Raw genomic sequence first — 14,001 nt, 5'->3', positions numbered from 1 at the left:
TGTTTCAAGAAAGCCTAGAAGCTTCAGAGGAGGCCCTTCTTGTTACTTAAAGAGGAGTTCCGGCCTCAAAAATGACTTTGGGCCATCGGCTTGCTGACATTCACCTGAAAAAGAAATGGATAATGACGATTTTTTTTTCTTTACTTACCTTGTTATAGAAGAAAATATACTAACCTTTCTTCCACTTCCTCCCTCTGCGGCCGCGGCCCGCGCCATCACTTCCTGCTTGCATTGATTCCTGGGAGCTGAAGGTCATCGCTCCCAGGAATCAATGCGCCTGCACCGGCCCCGCTCGTCACTTCCGGGGCAGGCGCGTCATTCCCTGCTAAACAGCTTCTCATGCCCAGAAGCTGTGCAGGGATGACGGGCCTGCCCCGGAACTGACGAGCGGGGCCAGTGCAGTGTATTGTGGGACCGAAGAGGACACCGAAGAGGATGCCGAAGAGTACGCTCCGGCTTCAGCTGCCCACACCTGAGATGGCAGCGCTGGAGAAGACATTTTCAAGGTTAGTATTTCTTCTAAAAGGTTAGGGCAACCTGGGACAGTTCAGAGGCTATCCATTATAAAATGTACTAGCCCTGACTGTCCTGGGGGTATTTTTATTGAAAAATAGTTTCCAAGGCCAGAACTACGCTTTAACAGAAGGGCCAGTAATCTTACTCTTAACCCGTGGAAAGCCCTATTACATCTGCCCATCCCAATTCCTAATAGAAACGAGAGAAAGATGGTTTGGTTTGTGTTCTTGGCAGCCTGGCATACACTAGCTAAAGCTTAGAGATGTTAGCTAAAGGTTAAAGTGATATTAGGCCCCTTTCACACATACAGACCGTTCATTTCATCAGTTCAGTCACGTCAAAATGGATGAAATATTCATCAGTTTTTGATCCATTTTTCATCCATTTTTCATCCGTTATTCATCCATTTTCATCCGTTCTTGATCCATTTTTCATCCGTTTTACATCCGTTTTTCATCCATTTTTTTTTTTTTTACATCCACTACTAATGCAAAAATGGATGAAAAATTAACCGTTTGTCTGTTTACATCCATTTTTCGTCTGATCCGTTTTTGTTTTTTTTAACGGAAGAAAAATAGGGCTTATATCCATTATATTCCCACCATCCCTGCTCTACTGAAAAATTATCTTTTTTTCTGGTTCTGGACATGCTACAGAGCTGAAACTTCGCAGGTACACTTTTTAGACCCCCTAGACACTAAATCACACAAAAGTTCTTAAACATTGTCATTTTTGATAGAGAGACAATTATTGGAAAAATTAAAAAAAAAAAAAACTTCAAAAAAAAAAAAAAAATTTCTTTGGATTTATTGTCTGGGAGGTCTAAAAAGTGTACCTGTGAAGTTTCAGCTCTGTAGCATGTCCAGAACCAGAAAAAAAAGATCATATAGGTGTAAAAGGGGTTCCCAACATCCCTGCTCTACGGAAAAATGATCTTTTTTTCTGGTTCTGGACATACTACAGAGCTGAAACTTCACAGGTACACTTTTTAGACCCCCTAGACACTAAATCACACAAAAAAAGTTCTTAAAAATTGTCATTTTTGATAGAGAGCCAATTATTGGAAAAATTAAAAAAAAAAAAAAAAAAAACAAAAAAAAAAAACATTTCTTTGGATTTATTGTCTGGGGGGTCTATAAAGTGTACCTGTGAAGTTTCAGCTCTGTAGCATGTCCAGAACCAGAAAAAAAATAGAGTTAGGGTTAGGGTTAGAGTTAGGGCTAGGGTTAGGGTCAGGGCTAAGGTTAGGGTTATTTTTAGTGCTTAGGGTTAGAGGGTTAGAGTTAGAGGGGTAGGGCTACTAACTCTAACCCTAAGTATCTCACCGTAACCCTAACCCTAGCCCCTAATACTAAACCTAACCCTAACCCTCTAACCATAACCTTAACCCTCTAACCTTAACCCTAACCCTCTAACCTTAACCCTAACCCTCTAAGCCTAGCCATAAAAATAACCCTAACCCTAAACCTAACCCTAGCCCTAAGCCTAACCCTAGCCCTAAGCCTAACCCTAGCCCTGACCCTAATTTGTAATTTTTTCTGGTTCCGGACATGCTACAGAGCTGAAACTTCACAGGTACACCTTTTAGACCTCCTAGACACAAAATCACACAAAAAAAGTTCTTAAAAATTGTCATTTTTGATAGAGAGACAATTATTGGAAAAATTAAAAAAAAAAAAAACTTAAAAAAAAAAATGCCTTTGGATTTATTGTCTGGGGGGTCTATAAAGTGTACCTGTGAAGTTTCAGCTCTGTAGCATGTCCAGAACCAGAAAACAAATAGAATTAGGGTTAGGGATAGGGTTAGGGTTAGGGTTAGGGTTAGGGTTAGGGCTAGGGCTAGGGTTTGGGTCAGGGCTAAGGTTAGGGTTATTTTTAGTGCTTAGGGTCAGAGGGTTAGAGTTAGAGGGGTAGGGGTAGGGCTACTAACTCTAACCCTAAGTATCTCACCGTAGCCGTAACCCTAGCCTCTAACACTAAACCTAACCCTAACCCTCTAACCATAACCCTAACCCTCTAACCTTAACCCTAACCCTCTAAGCCTAGCCATAAAAATAACCCTAAACCTAACCCTAGCCCTAACCCTAACCCTAGCCCTAACCCTAACCCTAGCCCTAGCCCTAACCCTAATTCGTAATTTTTTCTGGTTCCGGACATGCTACAGAGCTGAAACTTCACAGGTACACTTTTTAGACCCCCCAGATGCTAAATCCAATTTTTTATTTTTTTTTTATTTATTTTTTTTTTTTTATTTTTCCAATAATTGGCTCTCTATCAAAAAAATTACAATTTTTAAGAACTTTTTTTTGTGTGATTCAGTGTCTGGGGGTCTAAAAAGTGTACCTGTGAAGTTTCAGCTCTGTAGCATGTCCAGAACCAGAAAAAAAATTAGAATTAGGGTTAGGGCTAGGGTTATGGTTAGGGTTATTTTTAGTGCTTAGGGTTAGACGGTTAGGGTTAGAGGAGTAGGGGTAGGGTTACTAACTCTAACCCTAAGTATCTCACCGTAACCCTAACCCTAACCCTTAAAGCCCTGTTCCTGTCCCATTTTGGTCGGTTCTGGTCTGTTTGCGGTGGTTTGCGGTGCGTTAAACGGGGAGTTTGGTCTGTCACTGTGAAGCGGGCGTAACCCTTACACTACCTGATCGATACAACATCATACCTGATCGTATACACACACTGGATGTTTTAAAGCACGTTATTCCAAACAATTTAGGAATGTTAGGTGATTTATGCCCTTTATGGAATAAAACCCGACTCTGCGTCAACTACGTAATTTTCCATGGGAGTTTTGCCATGGATCCCCCTCCGGCATGCCACAGTCCAGGTGTTTGTCCCCTTGAAACAACTTTTCCATTACTATTGTGGCCAGAAAGAGTCCCTGTGGGTTTTAAAATTCGCCTGCCTATTAAAGTCTATGGCGGTTCGCAATGTTCGCCGGTTCGCGAACATTCGCCGATGTTCGCGTTCGCCGTTCGCGAACAGCGAATTTTATGTTCGCGACATCACTATTCTCGAGTCCCCCCGCCGGCACTCCTGGTTCCTCCCTCCTACTGAGTGCCCCCAGAGCAAGCAGCTTGCTATAGGGACACCCCAGCAGGCTTACTTCTGGGACACTGCTCTGCATGTCGATCGGTATTCATGTTGGGTCATTTTTTTACATCATTCTTCATTTGTTGTACTTGTGTCCTGTGCAACTGTACATCATAATTATTATTTCAAAAATGCAGTAAAATCTTTTGTGAACTAGATAGGCCTTGCACCACTAACACACACTTCACACACTTGGAAAAAAGAGGGTCAGCATGAGAGCCAGATAGCTAGCACTTTCAGAAGTGGGTCCAAAGCAGCCTCTGTGTCTCTCTCAGAGCAATTTCTTTTTTACTTCTTTACATGCATCATGCATATATAAGGAATAAAAATAGCTCGGCTTGTTGTTGGAATTTTATCCCCCTGACCCATCATATTCATTCCTTGTGCTGCCTGTTTCTTCATCATATGACTAGTATATAACTTATAAGCTTCAAGCAAGATTTGAACACATTATGCTGTCATTAAATGAGCCATAATAAAGTGAAAGATACCTTCAGGATATTTGTAGTCATTGGTTACATCTCTGCGTTCAAAGCGACCAACGGCTTTGGTGCTGGTGAGCCTCCCCACGCCTGCAGAATCAGTGTAAACCTTTCTCTTGGTTCCATCTCTACTTTTTACCCAGGTTACAGAATCTGCATTCACTTCAGCAAACACAAATGGTGTATCATAAGGTTTGTCTACATCTCCTTGTTTCACAGCCTTCAATGAGGTTGGTCCTAATCGGTATATACCTGTAAGAAAACACAATAATGTATTGTTTGTTAGTATAACATGATTAGATTGATAGATTGATTATGATTGGATACTTGTTAAACATGATGCAATGTACTAATTCATAAAAAAAGTTATTTCACCTTAATCTTACATTACATGGCATACATGGGACACAGTAATTCAGGTAAAATACCATGAGGAGATTGGACAAAACACTCCACTCCTAGTATGCCTTGGTTTTATGCTAGTGTCCTAGGAGAACAAGTATCTTCTCTTCTCTGGCAGAAGAAAAAGCTTTACTTTTATCAAGATTTCTTTTTTTCCACCAGCAATTTTCTATAGTTGCTGCAGAACAAGAAGGGGCTTATTTTGCAGCTTTCCTGATCAGCTGATCCTGGGCATTGCCACAGAAGCCATATCTAAACCATGCTGAAAAGAAGATGCTGGGCCAGCTTGCATTAGATGCTCACCTAGGGGCCCATGGTGCAACATGTGGAGTTAGCCGAAGAGTGCCCTATAGCTCCAGGGCTGTTCAGCATCTGCTGATGGAAGTCTGTCCCTAAAGACTCCTATTGGGAGAATGCCTGCCCTAGGGGTGAAGACTATCATCTTGATCCTACCTGCTTCTCTAATGTTATCAGTGGTAACCGCACAACCGTTGTGGCAAGTCAGGGCTTTTCCCTTATGGGAGCCTGAGTGTGATTTGCTTGCTCCCTGAACCCCCTAAGGGGACACTTTAAGTCACTGGCCAGCATCAGGAGGGAAGCTCTTCATCAGATTTGTTTTTTGGGTCTGGTGCTGGCTGCGACAACTTTGTCTCCTGATTGGGCATGGCGCCATTTTTAAAATTGACATCATTATGCTGGGCTTTGGCTGGATGCCCTTTCTGCATTTGAGCCTCCGACCTAAGGTTCACACTGAGCATGTGCACACCATTTCCAGAGTGCGATCGGACCATCACAGTCTCTCCTCCCACCCATTGGGACACTTGCACCTCTGAACATATGGGAGGGGATTTGGGTTATCTTGTTACCTCCAGTGATGAATCACAGAGGGCATAAAGTGTTCCTGCTTCTGCAGCATTATTGTCAGTATCCCTTGTGGCAATACCTAACTTGCATGCTTAACATGCCAGATCACAAGTACAAGGTCAGCAGTCCCATGGGTTTTGCCAGCATGTAATCCTCTAACAATGTTGGTTGGTGGCTTGCAGTGTACCTTTTAAAGGACCTGATGCTGATTGCCCAAATCACTGTCCCCTGCCTGAGTTGCAGCACCCCCCTCTTCTTTCTCCCCTTCAGGGGTTAACCCTGCCTCAATATTGTCTAGTAATGAATTCTCAGCTACGATGTCTGAGTTTATAGACAAAATTGCTGCCATGATAGCTGACTCAGAACATAGGGGCTTCAAGCGGGCTACTATACCCTCTATGCCAGAGTATGTCTCTGAATTCCCTATTGCAATTGCTTCTACACAGTCAGCTGAGGATGAGGCACATTGTACTTTATTTCGGGACACAAAGAGTCGCAGTCCAAAAATATTACTCTAAAACTTAAGAATAACATCTCGGTCCTTATTGGCACTGTCCGCACATGCCTATATTTGGAGTAGCCTGCTACCCTCTTTTGGGTTCTTAAAAGAGCCCACAACGTATTAAGACATTTCCAATGTGTTTCCTATTGCATCTGGTCCTGTATAGTTATTGGCCTAAATGAGAAAAGGTCTTTACTCCTCTATGAATTTTGCCAAACAATACCCTATGGAGAATGGGTTCCTGAAAACAAGGTCTGTCCCTGTTGTGGACCCAGCCATTTCCTCTTTTTGTGAGACTCTGTCTGTCTCTATTGTGGACTTCTAAGAGTTTAAGTATCTGATGAATAAAAGGCTAGAAGCCATTTCTAAGGCCTTATTCTCCCTCACAGGTCCAGCCCTGCAACCTGCTAATTCACGCATATGCATTTGCCAGACCTTAGCTGTCTAGCCCCAGGGTAGGTCTAAGGATCCTGGATCTATCCTGACAGATCCCTCTGTGCTCCAGCAACTCTGGCTCATGCATGCAGCCCTACTCTATTGTGTTGATAGGCTAGCAGATATTCTTTACAAAATATACAGAATGTGCCTTCTTTTGGAACATAAGCGAAGAACCATTACGCTTAAATCTTTATCTGCTGAGCATTAATACAAGAAATGTCTCTTATGTACTGTATGTTTTTTTATTTAAAGAAAAATTAATTAGGAAGAAACTCTCCAGTCAGGTTTCTCCTACATCATAGAACAAGGTCTAGTGACCTTACATTAAAAGGTCTGCTTATTATATCAGGCCTACTCCATTCACAGCAGCATTATACATGTAAAATCAAAAACAAACTGTGGAGAAAAGTTAGAAAAATTACTTGCCTTATGGTGACCATACATGGATCGAAATTCTGCCAGTTCAGTAGGGACTGGTTGAATTTCAATCCATGTATGGGCAGGCTGGTTGTACAGAAGTTGATCAACCGATCGACTTCTGTATAACCAGACTGTCCAGTTTTTCCCAGCCTGTCAGGTTTTTCCAAATGATCAGTGCTGCTGGGAAGTGCCACCTAGGCAGCACTAATCAGTGTATTGTGATGGCGGACGATGGTTGCACGCTGTCAGAATACAATAGCTCAGCAGGAAGGATTCCCTCATCCACATCGAATGTGTGAATGGGAAAATTGGGTCAAAGAATAATGTATAGACTGCTTTATATTTGGCTTCTGTATGACCTTTGGATGAGTTCCTGGGACAGCTGAGGTTCCCAAACCTGCTACACAGCATAAGTGCTTTTTTTTTTAAAGATTTTGGATATTCGGTTTTCCCAGATCAAGCTCGAAGGGCTTGACATCACCCTCTTGAGTTTGGAATTCAGGATGTAGGGTAAGTATATTTTCTAACTTTTTTTCCGCAGGGTTTTTGGCGATAAAACCAGGCTGATAAATAGACCAGGTAGCCCTGATGTAATAAGGGCTTTTACATCACAATACAAAGTATGCTTTAGGCTTTGAAGGTGTAAATCTAACATGCCAAGATTCATATCTGCTGATCCATTCTTGCCTAGCTCCAAAAGGATCAAAAAGAATACTGAATAGAAATATACTTTATGTGTATTTATACAGGGCACATCTATTTTAACCTCAGTTCCATACCTTGGCTTGGTTCTTGTGGAGTTGCATCAAGTATTTGCCATCCACCATATGCAGGCCCAAGATCCTTTCTTGCAAAATAGGCTTCATTCCATGCATGGAAATTCCTAGGAATAGAAAAACATATACATCATTAATAGAAGAAAAAAAAAAAAACCCTACTGAATTACTACAACACAATATTTTGAATGGGCCCTCTAATAATAATCCTATTAAAGGGTTAGTCCATCCAAAAAATGTATATTACAATTTTGGTAGATGCTGAAAAGTAAAACTAATTGACAATTTCTTATAGCTCTTATATTTCTCTTATATATCTCTTAGAGACTCTATTGGTGTCACATCTGCAACGTAGTTCCTAAACACCTACTGTAGTCATTAGAAGTGGGTCACATTCTCCTTGTTGACATACCAGGATGGGACTATTATGGTACTATAAATAAAAACAAGGATTTGTAAGTGCCGGGTCACACTTGTGCGATGCGGTAAGGCTGCGAATTCGCAGCCTGTTCCCGCAACGCAAACGCATATCTGGCAGTTCACACTGCCATATGCGATACGCAGGGGGTGTCAATTAAATGTTAACGACACCCCCAGTTTGATTGCGTATCGCAGTGCGATCTGACAGTTCGCACAGGATCGGATCGCACAAGTGTGAACCACTGTGCGATCCGATCCTGATGCGGCTGAAAAAATGCCTCATGTGCGACTTTTGTGCGGGTGCAGTGCGAATTTAGCCATACAAAGTGTATGGCTGAATTTGCACTGCACATCCGATCGCAAGTAATGAAGAAGCAGTGCGCTCAGATATTACATGCGATCGCCGCACACGCGGAAGTGTGAACCGGCACTAAAGAGAGTAAATAATGGTCAACATTTGCACATCTTATTTAAGGGATGCCATACCACAATGTACAACTATTGTATAGACACATCACGTTACAATATAGGGTTACAGAAAACCTTTAGTGAAACTATGAATATTCAGTACATCAAAAGTATTTGTTTTGCACTTTTATGTTACACCCACTTAAGAGATCCTATGAAGTGCCAACCGCAAACTAAAGACGGCCACCACTAGAACCCGGATGTGTCTTTGGTGGACCGCAGGGGGAGAAAGAAAAAGGGAAGATTACCAGCTCAACAATTATGAAAAATACTGTGTATATACAGTGCCTTGCGAAAGTATTCGGCCCCCTTGAACTTTGCGACCTTTTGCCACATTTCAGGCTTCAAACATAAAGATAAACTGTATTTTTTTGTGAAGAATCAACAACAAGTGGGACACAATCACGGCGCCCTCCGTAGAAGTCCGTGTGACGAAACATGTAAGGGCGCGAGCACGCATCCATCACGTGGACGTCTGTGTTCCGGAGCTCTGGTTCCCTGGTCATCAGAGGTAGCGGTGAGTCACCGGCACACAACAGACTTTGAATTTATTCTACATGCTACTACCAAGTCGCATTTTTTGTGAGTGTATTTTATTGGGGATTGGGAACTTTTAATAAAGTTTATGTTACGGAATTACACGATTGGTCCTCCCCTGTTTTTTCCTCACATGTTCCGAGGATTTTGGCTGTATTTGTCACGTTGAGGTTCTGATTCAATGATCAGCGATTGGTGAATCCGGAGACTAGTTGCCTGTGATCCACATACCATGTCATGGAATTAAATCCTTTTTAAGGCGATTGTTTTCCCAGGTTCTGGTGAGTTCTAATTACCTAGGGGGACACGTTTGGAGGTGTGGTGACGGTGGTTGTATACGGTAGTTATTACCACTGGTAGTCTAGAGATCTCCACTCCAGGATTCAATATATCTTATGAACTTTCAACTTTATACAACATTTGGACTCACTCTGAATGGACATTGGTTTGCATTTTTGAGAGATAATATAAGACACATTATTTCTGCATAACTTTTATATAGGGTATTCTAATTTAATTCAGCGCTGCTAGTGTGTGTGAGCTCATACAGATTCTCATTATACACCATTGTAATAATCATGAAGTGGAACGAAATTTGTTGGATATTTCAAACTTTTTTAACAAATAAAAAACTGAAAAATTGGGCATGCAAAATTATTCAGCCCCATTTAGTTAATACTTTGTAATGCCACCTTTTGCTGCGATTACAGCTGTAAGTCGCTTGGGGTATGTTTCTATCAGTTTTGCACATCGAGAGACTGAAATGTTTGCCCATTCCTCCTTGCAAAACAGCTCGAGCTCAGTGAGGTTAGATGGAGAGCGTTTGTGAACAGCAGTTTTCAGTTCTTTCCACAGATTCTCGATTGTATTCAGGTCTGGACTTTGACTTGGCCATTCTAACACCTGGATATGTTTATTTGTGAACCATTCCATTGTAGATTTTGCTTTATGTTTTGGATCATTGTCTTGTTGGAAGACAAATCTCCGTCCCAGTTTCAGGTCTTTTGCAGACTCCATCAGGTTTTCTTCCAGAATGGTCCTGTATTTGGCTCCATCCATCTTCCCATCAATTTTAACCATCTTCCCTGTCCCTGCTGAAGAAAAGCAGGCCCAAACCATGATGCTGCCACCACCATGTTTGACAGTGGGGATGGTGTGTTCAGGGTGATGAGCTGTGTTGCTTTTACGCCAAACATAACATTTTGCATTGTTGCCAAAAAGTTTGATTTTGGTTTAATCTGACAAGAGCACCTTCTTCCACATGTTTGGTGTGTCTCCCAGGTGGCTTGTGGCAAACTTTAAACGACACTTTTTATGGATATCTTTAAGAAATGGCTTGCTTCTTGCCACTCTTCCATAAAGGCCATATTTGTGCAGTATACGACTGATTGTTATCCTATGGACAGAGTCTCCCACCTCAGCTGTAGATCTCTGCAGTTCATCCAGAGTGATCATGGGCCTCTTGGCTGCATCTCTGATCAGTCTTCTCCTTGTATGAGCTGAAAGTTTAGAGGGACGGCCAGGTCTTCGTAGATTTGCAGTGGTCTGATACTCCTTCCAGTTCAATATTATCGCTTGCACAGTGCTCCTTGGGATGTTTATAGCTTGGGAAATCTTTTTGTATCCAAATCCGGCTTTAAACTTCTCCACAACAGTATCTCGGACCTGCCTGGTGTGTTCCTTGTTCTTCATGATGCTCTCTGCGCTTTAAACGGACCTCTGAGACTATCACAGTGCAGGTGCATTTATACCGAGACTTGATTACACACAGGTGGATTCTATTTATCATCATTAGTCATTTATTTCAACATTGGATCATTCAGAGATCCTCACTGAACTTCTAGAGAGAGTTTGCTGCACTGAAAGTAAAGGGACTGAAAATTTTGCATGCCCAATTTTTCAGTTTTTTATTTGTTAAAAAAGTTTGAAATATCCAATAAATTTTGTTCCACTTCATGATTGTGTCCCACTTGCCGAATACTTTCTCAAGGCACTGTATATATATTGCTATTTGGCATCTTTAAGTGTCTCCACAGATACAAAATTAAATACAGGTTTTAGTGCCTTCAAGGATTGACAACCTTTAATATTTTTCTGTTTTAAAGGCATGTTTGTTATACTTTGTTTTTTTTTTTAATACTTTACAAAGATTTTTATTGATTTCCAAATTGTGTAACAGAAATGTACAGATCGTCAAATACATGAGAGCACAACATTTACAAAAAGGAAAAGAAAAAAAAAATATCCGAGGGGAATATATGAGACCATTCCATTGGGTGAAAATTGTACATGCAAAAGTATTGTCAACTGAACAAAATCACAAACAAGCCCTAGAGTCAGCATTTCAAAAGGTGGACAAGTAAACATGGGTAGTGGATGGAGATAATGGTCTCAGCTAAGGGAAAAGAGAAAAAGTGGATGAAGCCCAAGAGAGAGCTCCAAATCAGAAAAGAGAAAAAATAGGACCTGAGAAATAGCCCCCACCTTAAGGCCTCAGAGAGCAGTAAAGAAAATAAAGTGTTTGTACGTGTGTGTGTGTGTGGGGGGGGGGGGGGGTAATAGAAAGGGTTTGCCGGGGGAGGAAGTGGGGGAGGGGGGTCCTGTGGTTCAGACCATAGCACAGCAAAGTAGTGGGAAATCCAATCCATCAAATGGAGAGTAAGGAGTGGTACAGGTTAAGATGGTCATTGTAGAATATCAATGGGTTGCAAATTTTAAAACATTTAACATTGGAGTCAGTCAGTATAGAAGTGAGGTTTGTTTTTTTATCATGGTTCCTTTTGGTTATATGTTAAAAAATGGCGGCTATGGCCACCTTTCATTCAAGGTTGGTGTGTGGTCTGTGGTTATTAAAAAGATTACATAAAATGGTTGGATGGTGCATAGCAGTCTTTAGTACAAGGGTTTGGTGACATCTGTTCTACCCTAGTCATGTGCTGAAGAATTTCCATAATATACATATGTACACTTACCAAGCAAATTATTAAAACGCTATATTAATCCTGGGTAGGGCCTCTCTTTGCTCTCTAAGCCCCAGATTTTCATCGCATGGATTCTATATTCCACAAACATTCCTTTGAGATTCTGGTTCTTGTTGACAGGATTGCATCACCCAATTACTGCAGATTTATCAGCTTCACATTTATGCTGAAGCTTTCCCTATTTTACCTCCTCCCTAAAGGGGATGGATTCAGAGCTTACCATCAGTATGCCCCAGTAAAAATCTAGGTTTTCACTTTTTCTAGTTTTGGATTTAGTAGGGAAGGTAGAAATTCAGGTTATCATTGCTATTTTGGTCCCTGTTGGGATTTGCCAATATGTTTACTGTTATTAGAACAAAGCATGATAGGAAATTTAAATGTTAGTAGTAGTCACTGGAATAGTAAAGGAAGATCTTCCAATAGTGACAGGCTCAACTTTGAAGGATGGAATTCCCCTGATTTGGTGAGATTTTTACTCACTTCCTGTTATATTTCTGGGACAAGAACAGAAGGGAAATCTTCCCCGTGAGGACGCAGACAGCGATAAAAACCTGACATAGGATCTAAAGTTTTATTTTAAGTCTCATAGTCCAACAACAGTTTTTTTTTTTTTTTTTTTTTTATTAGGTACGTCTGACACACTTACCAAATGCTGTCCTGGGTCTCACTTTCATCCTTTATACCATTTTCATCATAGTACTCATCAACAAAGAGATTTTCATCAGTGTCATGAGCAGACTGGAAATTTATGATTAAACGGGCTGGTATCCCCAAACATCTGAGTACTGGGCAACAAAAAAAATTATTATTGTAAAATTATTCATCGTATATTCATGTCCTATACAGTAGATGTCCATTATAGAACTTTTTTCATAAACTGCAAACTTTCTGTATGGAAGTATATTTATTCAACACTGATCTTATTTGTTATGAATATATTTGTTATGCTTATGTTGATTATGGCTGGTCAACCAAAATAAATAGTAATGCAAATATTTTTTGCACAATTTGGGGGTTGAAAGCCACCCTGTCAGGTCCCTTAAGAAAAGAGGCATTATAATCACCTCTCCAGTGGCCCATATCTCCTACCTCCTCCCATTCCAACTCTCTTTGTCACTCAAAACTGAGAGTTGGTAGATGCCTGTGCCCCCTGCCAGGGGCTGTGATTTCTTTCTCTATCCATTAGGTCAATGCTGAGTCCTTAAGGGCACGTTTACACTAGTGATAAGATCTGTCACTCCTCTGAAAAGCAATCAACACTCAGATCACATTTCAGAGGCATTTGAATGGTGGTTTTAGCCCCGTAAATATGCACAGTTGTGGGGCAGTTCCAGTGCAGTCCCATTTTCTTGAATGGGTCATGTTCAGCTGGTGGTAATGCCCACCAAGCATGATAGGGACTTTAATTCCTGCGGTGGCTGCAGAGCTTTTGCAGATAAAGAGGGAGTGGTTGGGGAGAGGTAAAAACTATGTAGCTTATGGTCCCCTAACCACAAGTGTAAACAAACCCTTAGTGATGTAGGAACCACTCAGACAAGAAATTAGACTTTTGAAGACAAAGTCAAATCTTACACAGTCTAATGGCACTATCTCTCTTTTCCTGATTTGCTGGATCTTTTTTTTTTTAGTTGGAGTTGGGCTTTTTATTTTGTAGAAGGGTAAAAACCTCTGTTGATCCTTTATTGTTTTTTCATCATTTGTGAGATTTCCCCTTACTCTTTATTTGAAGGGTGTCAGATGACTCAGGAATAATGGAAAATCTTAAAGATCCATCATAATATTTTTGTTACAGCCATGTCCCATATTGGTCAAAGTACATGTAGTACTTTTTCCCATGTTGCCAAGTGCTCTCTAACCAACATTTTAGGGTCCTACCTGTCCCCACTGCTTCAGCTTATCTGACAACAGCTTTGAAGGAGATGGCTGTTTCATAAAAGGGCAGCTTATCTTAGCTGTAAGCACTTTCCACAAACAATGCACGTCTGTGGAAACGAGTGGCACGAGGAATGCAGAGACTGACACATCCCCCTTCCCCTGTATTCCTCTTGCTGCTACTCATCTTTGGAAAGCACTTACAGCCAAGACAAGCTTCAGCTATGAAG

General features: G+C 41.2%; 1 protein-coding gene across 1 annotated transcript in view; it reads right to left on the bottom strand.

The window, feature by feature from the left end:
• The window catches only part of LOC309566716 (protein-glutamine gamma-glutamyltransferase E-like), a 53,796-nt gene that overhangs the window by 16,273 nt on the left and 23,522 nt on the right, over nucleotides 1–14,001 (bottom strand). Inside the window, exons 7-9 of the mRNA XM_082271979.1 lie at nucleotides 12,546–12,684; nucleotides 7,497–7,600; nucleotides 4,101–4,343 (exon numbers count right to left, since the gene is read on the bottom strand). Of these exons, the coding sequence (XP_082128105.1) occupies nucleotides 4,101–4,343; nucleotides 7,497–7,600; nucleotides 12,546–12,684 (486 nt within the window). The remainder of the gene's footprint in view (nucleotides 1–4,100; nucleotides 4,344–7,496; nucleotides 7,601–12,545; nucleotides 12,685–14,001) is intronic.

This window comes from Pelophylax lessonae (assembly GCF_965119305.1).
Source record: "Pelophylax lessonae genome assembly, chromosome: 11".
Classification (NCBI taxonomy): domain Eukaryota; kingdom Metazoa; phylum Chordata; class Amphibia; order Anura; family Ranidae; genus Pelophylax; species Pelophylax lessonae.
This window is presented reverse-complemented; position numbering and strand designations above follow the sequence as displayed.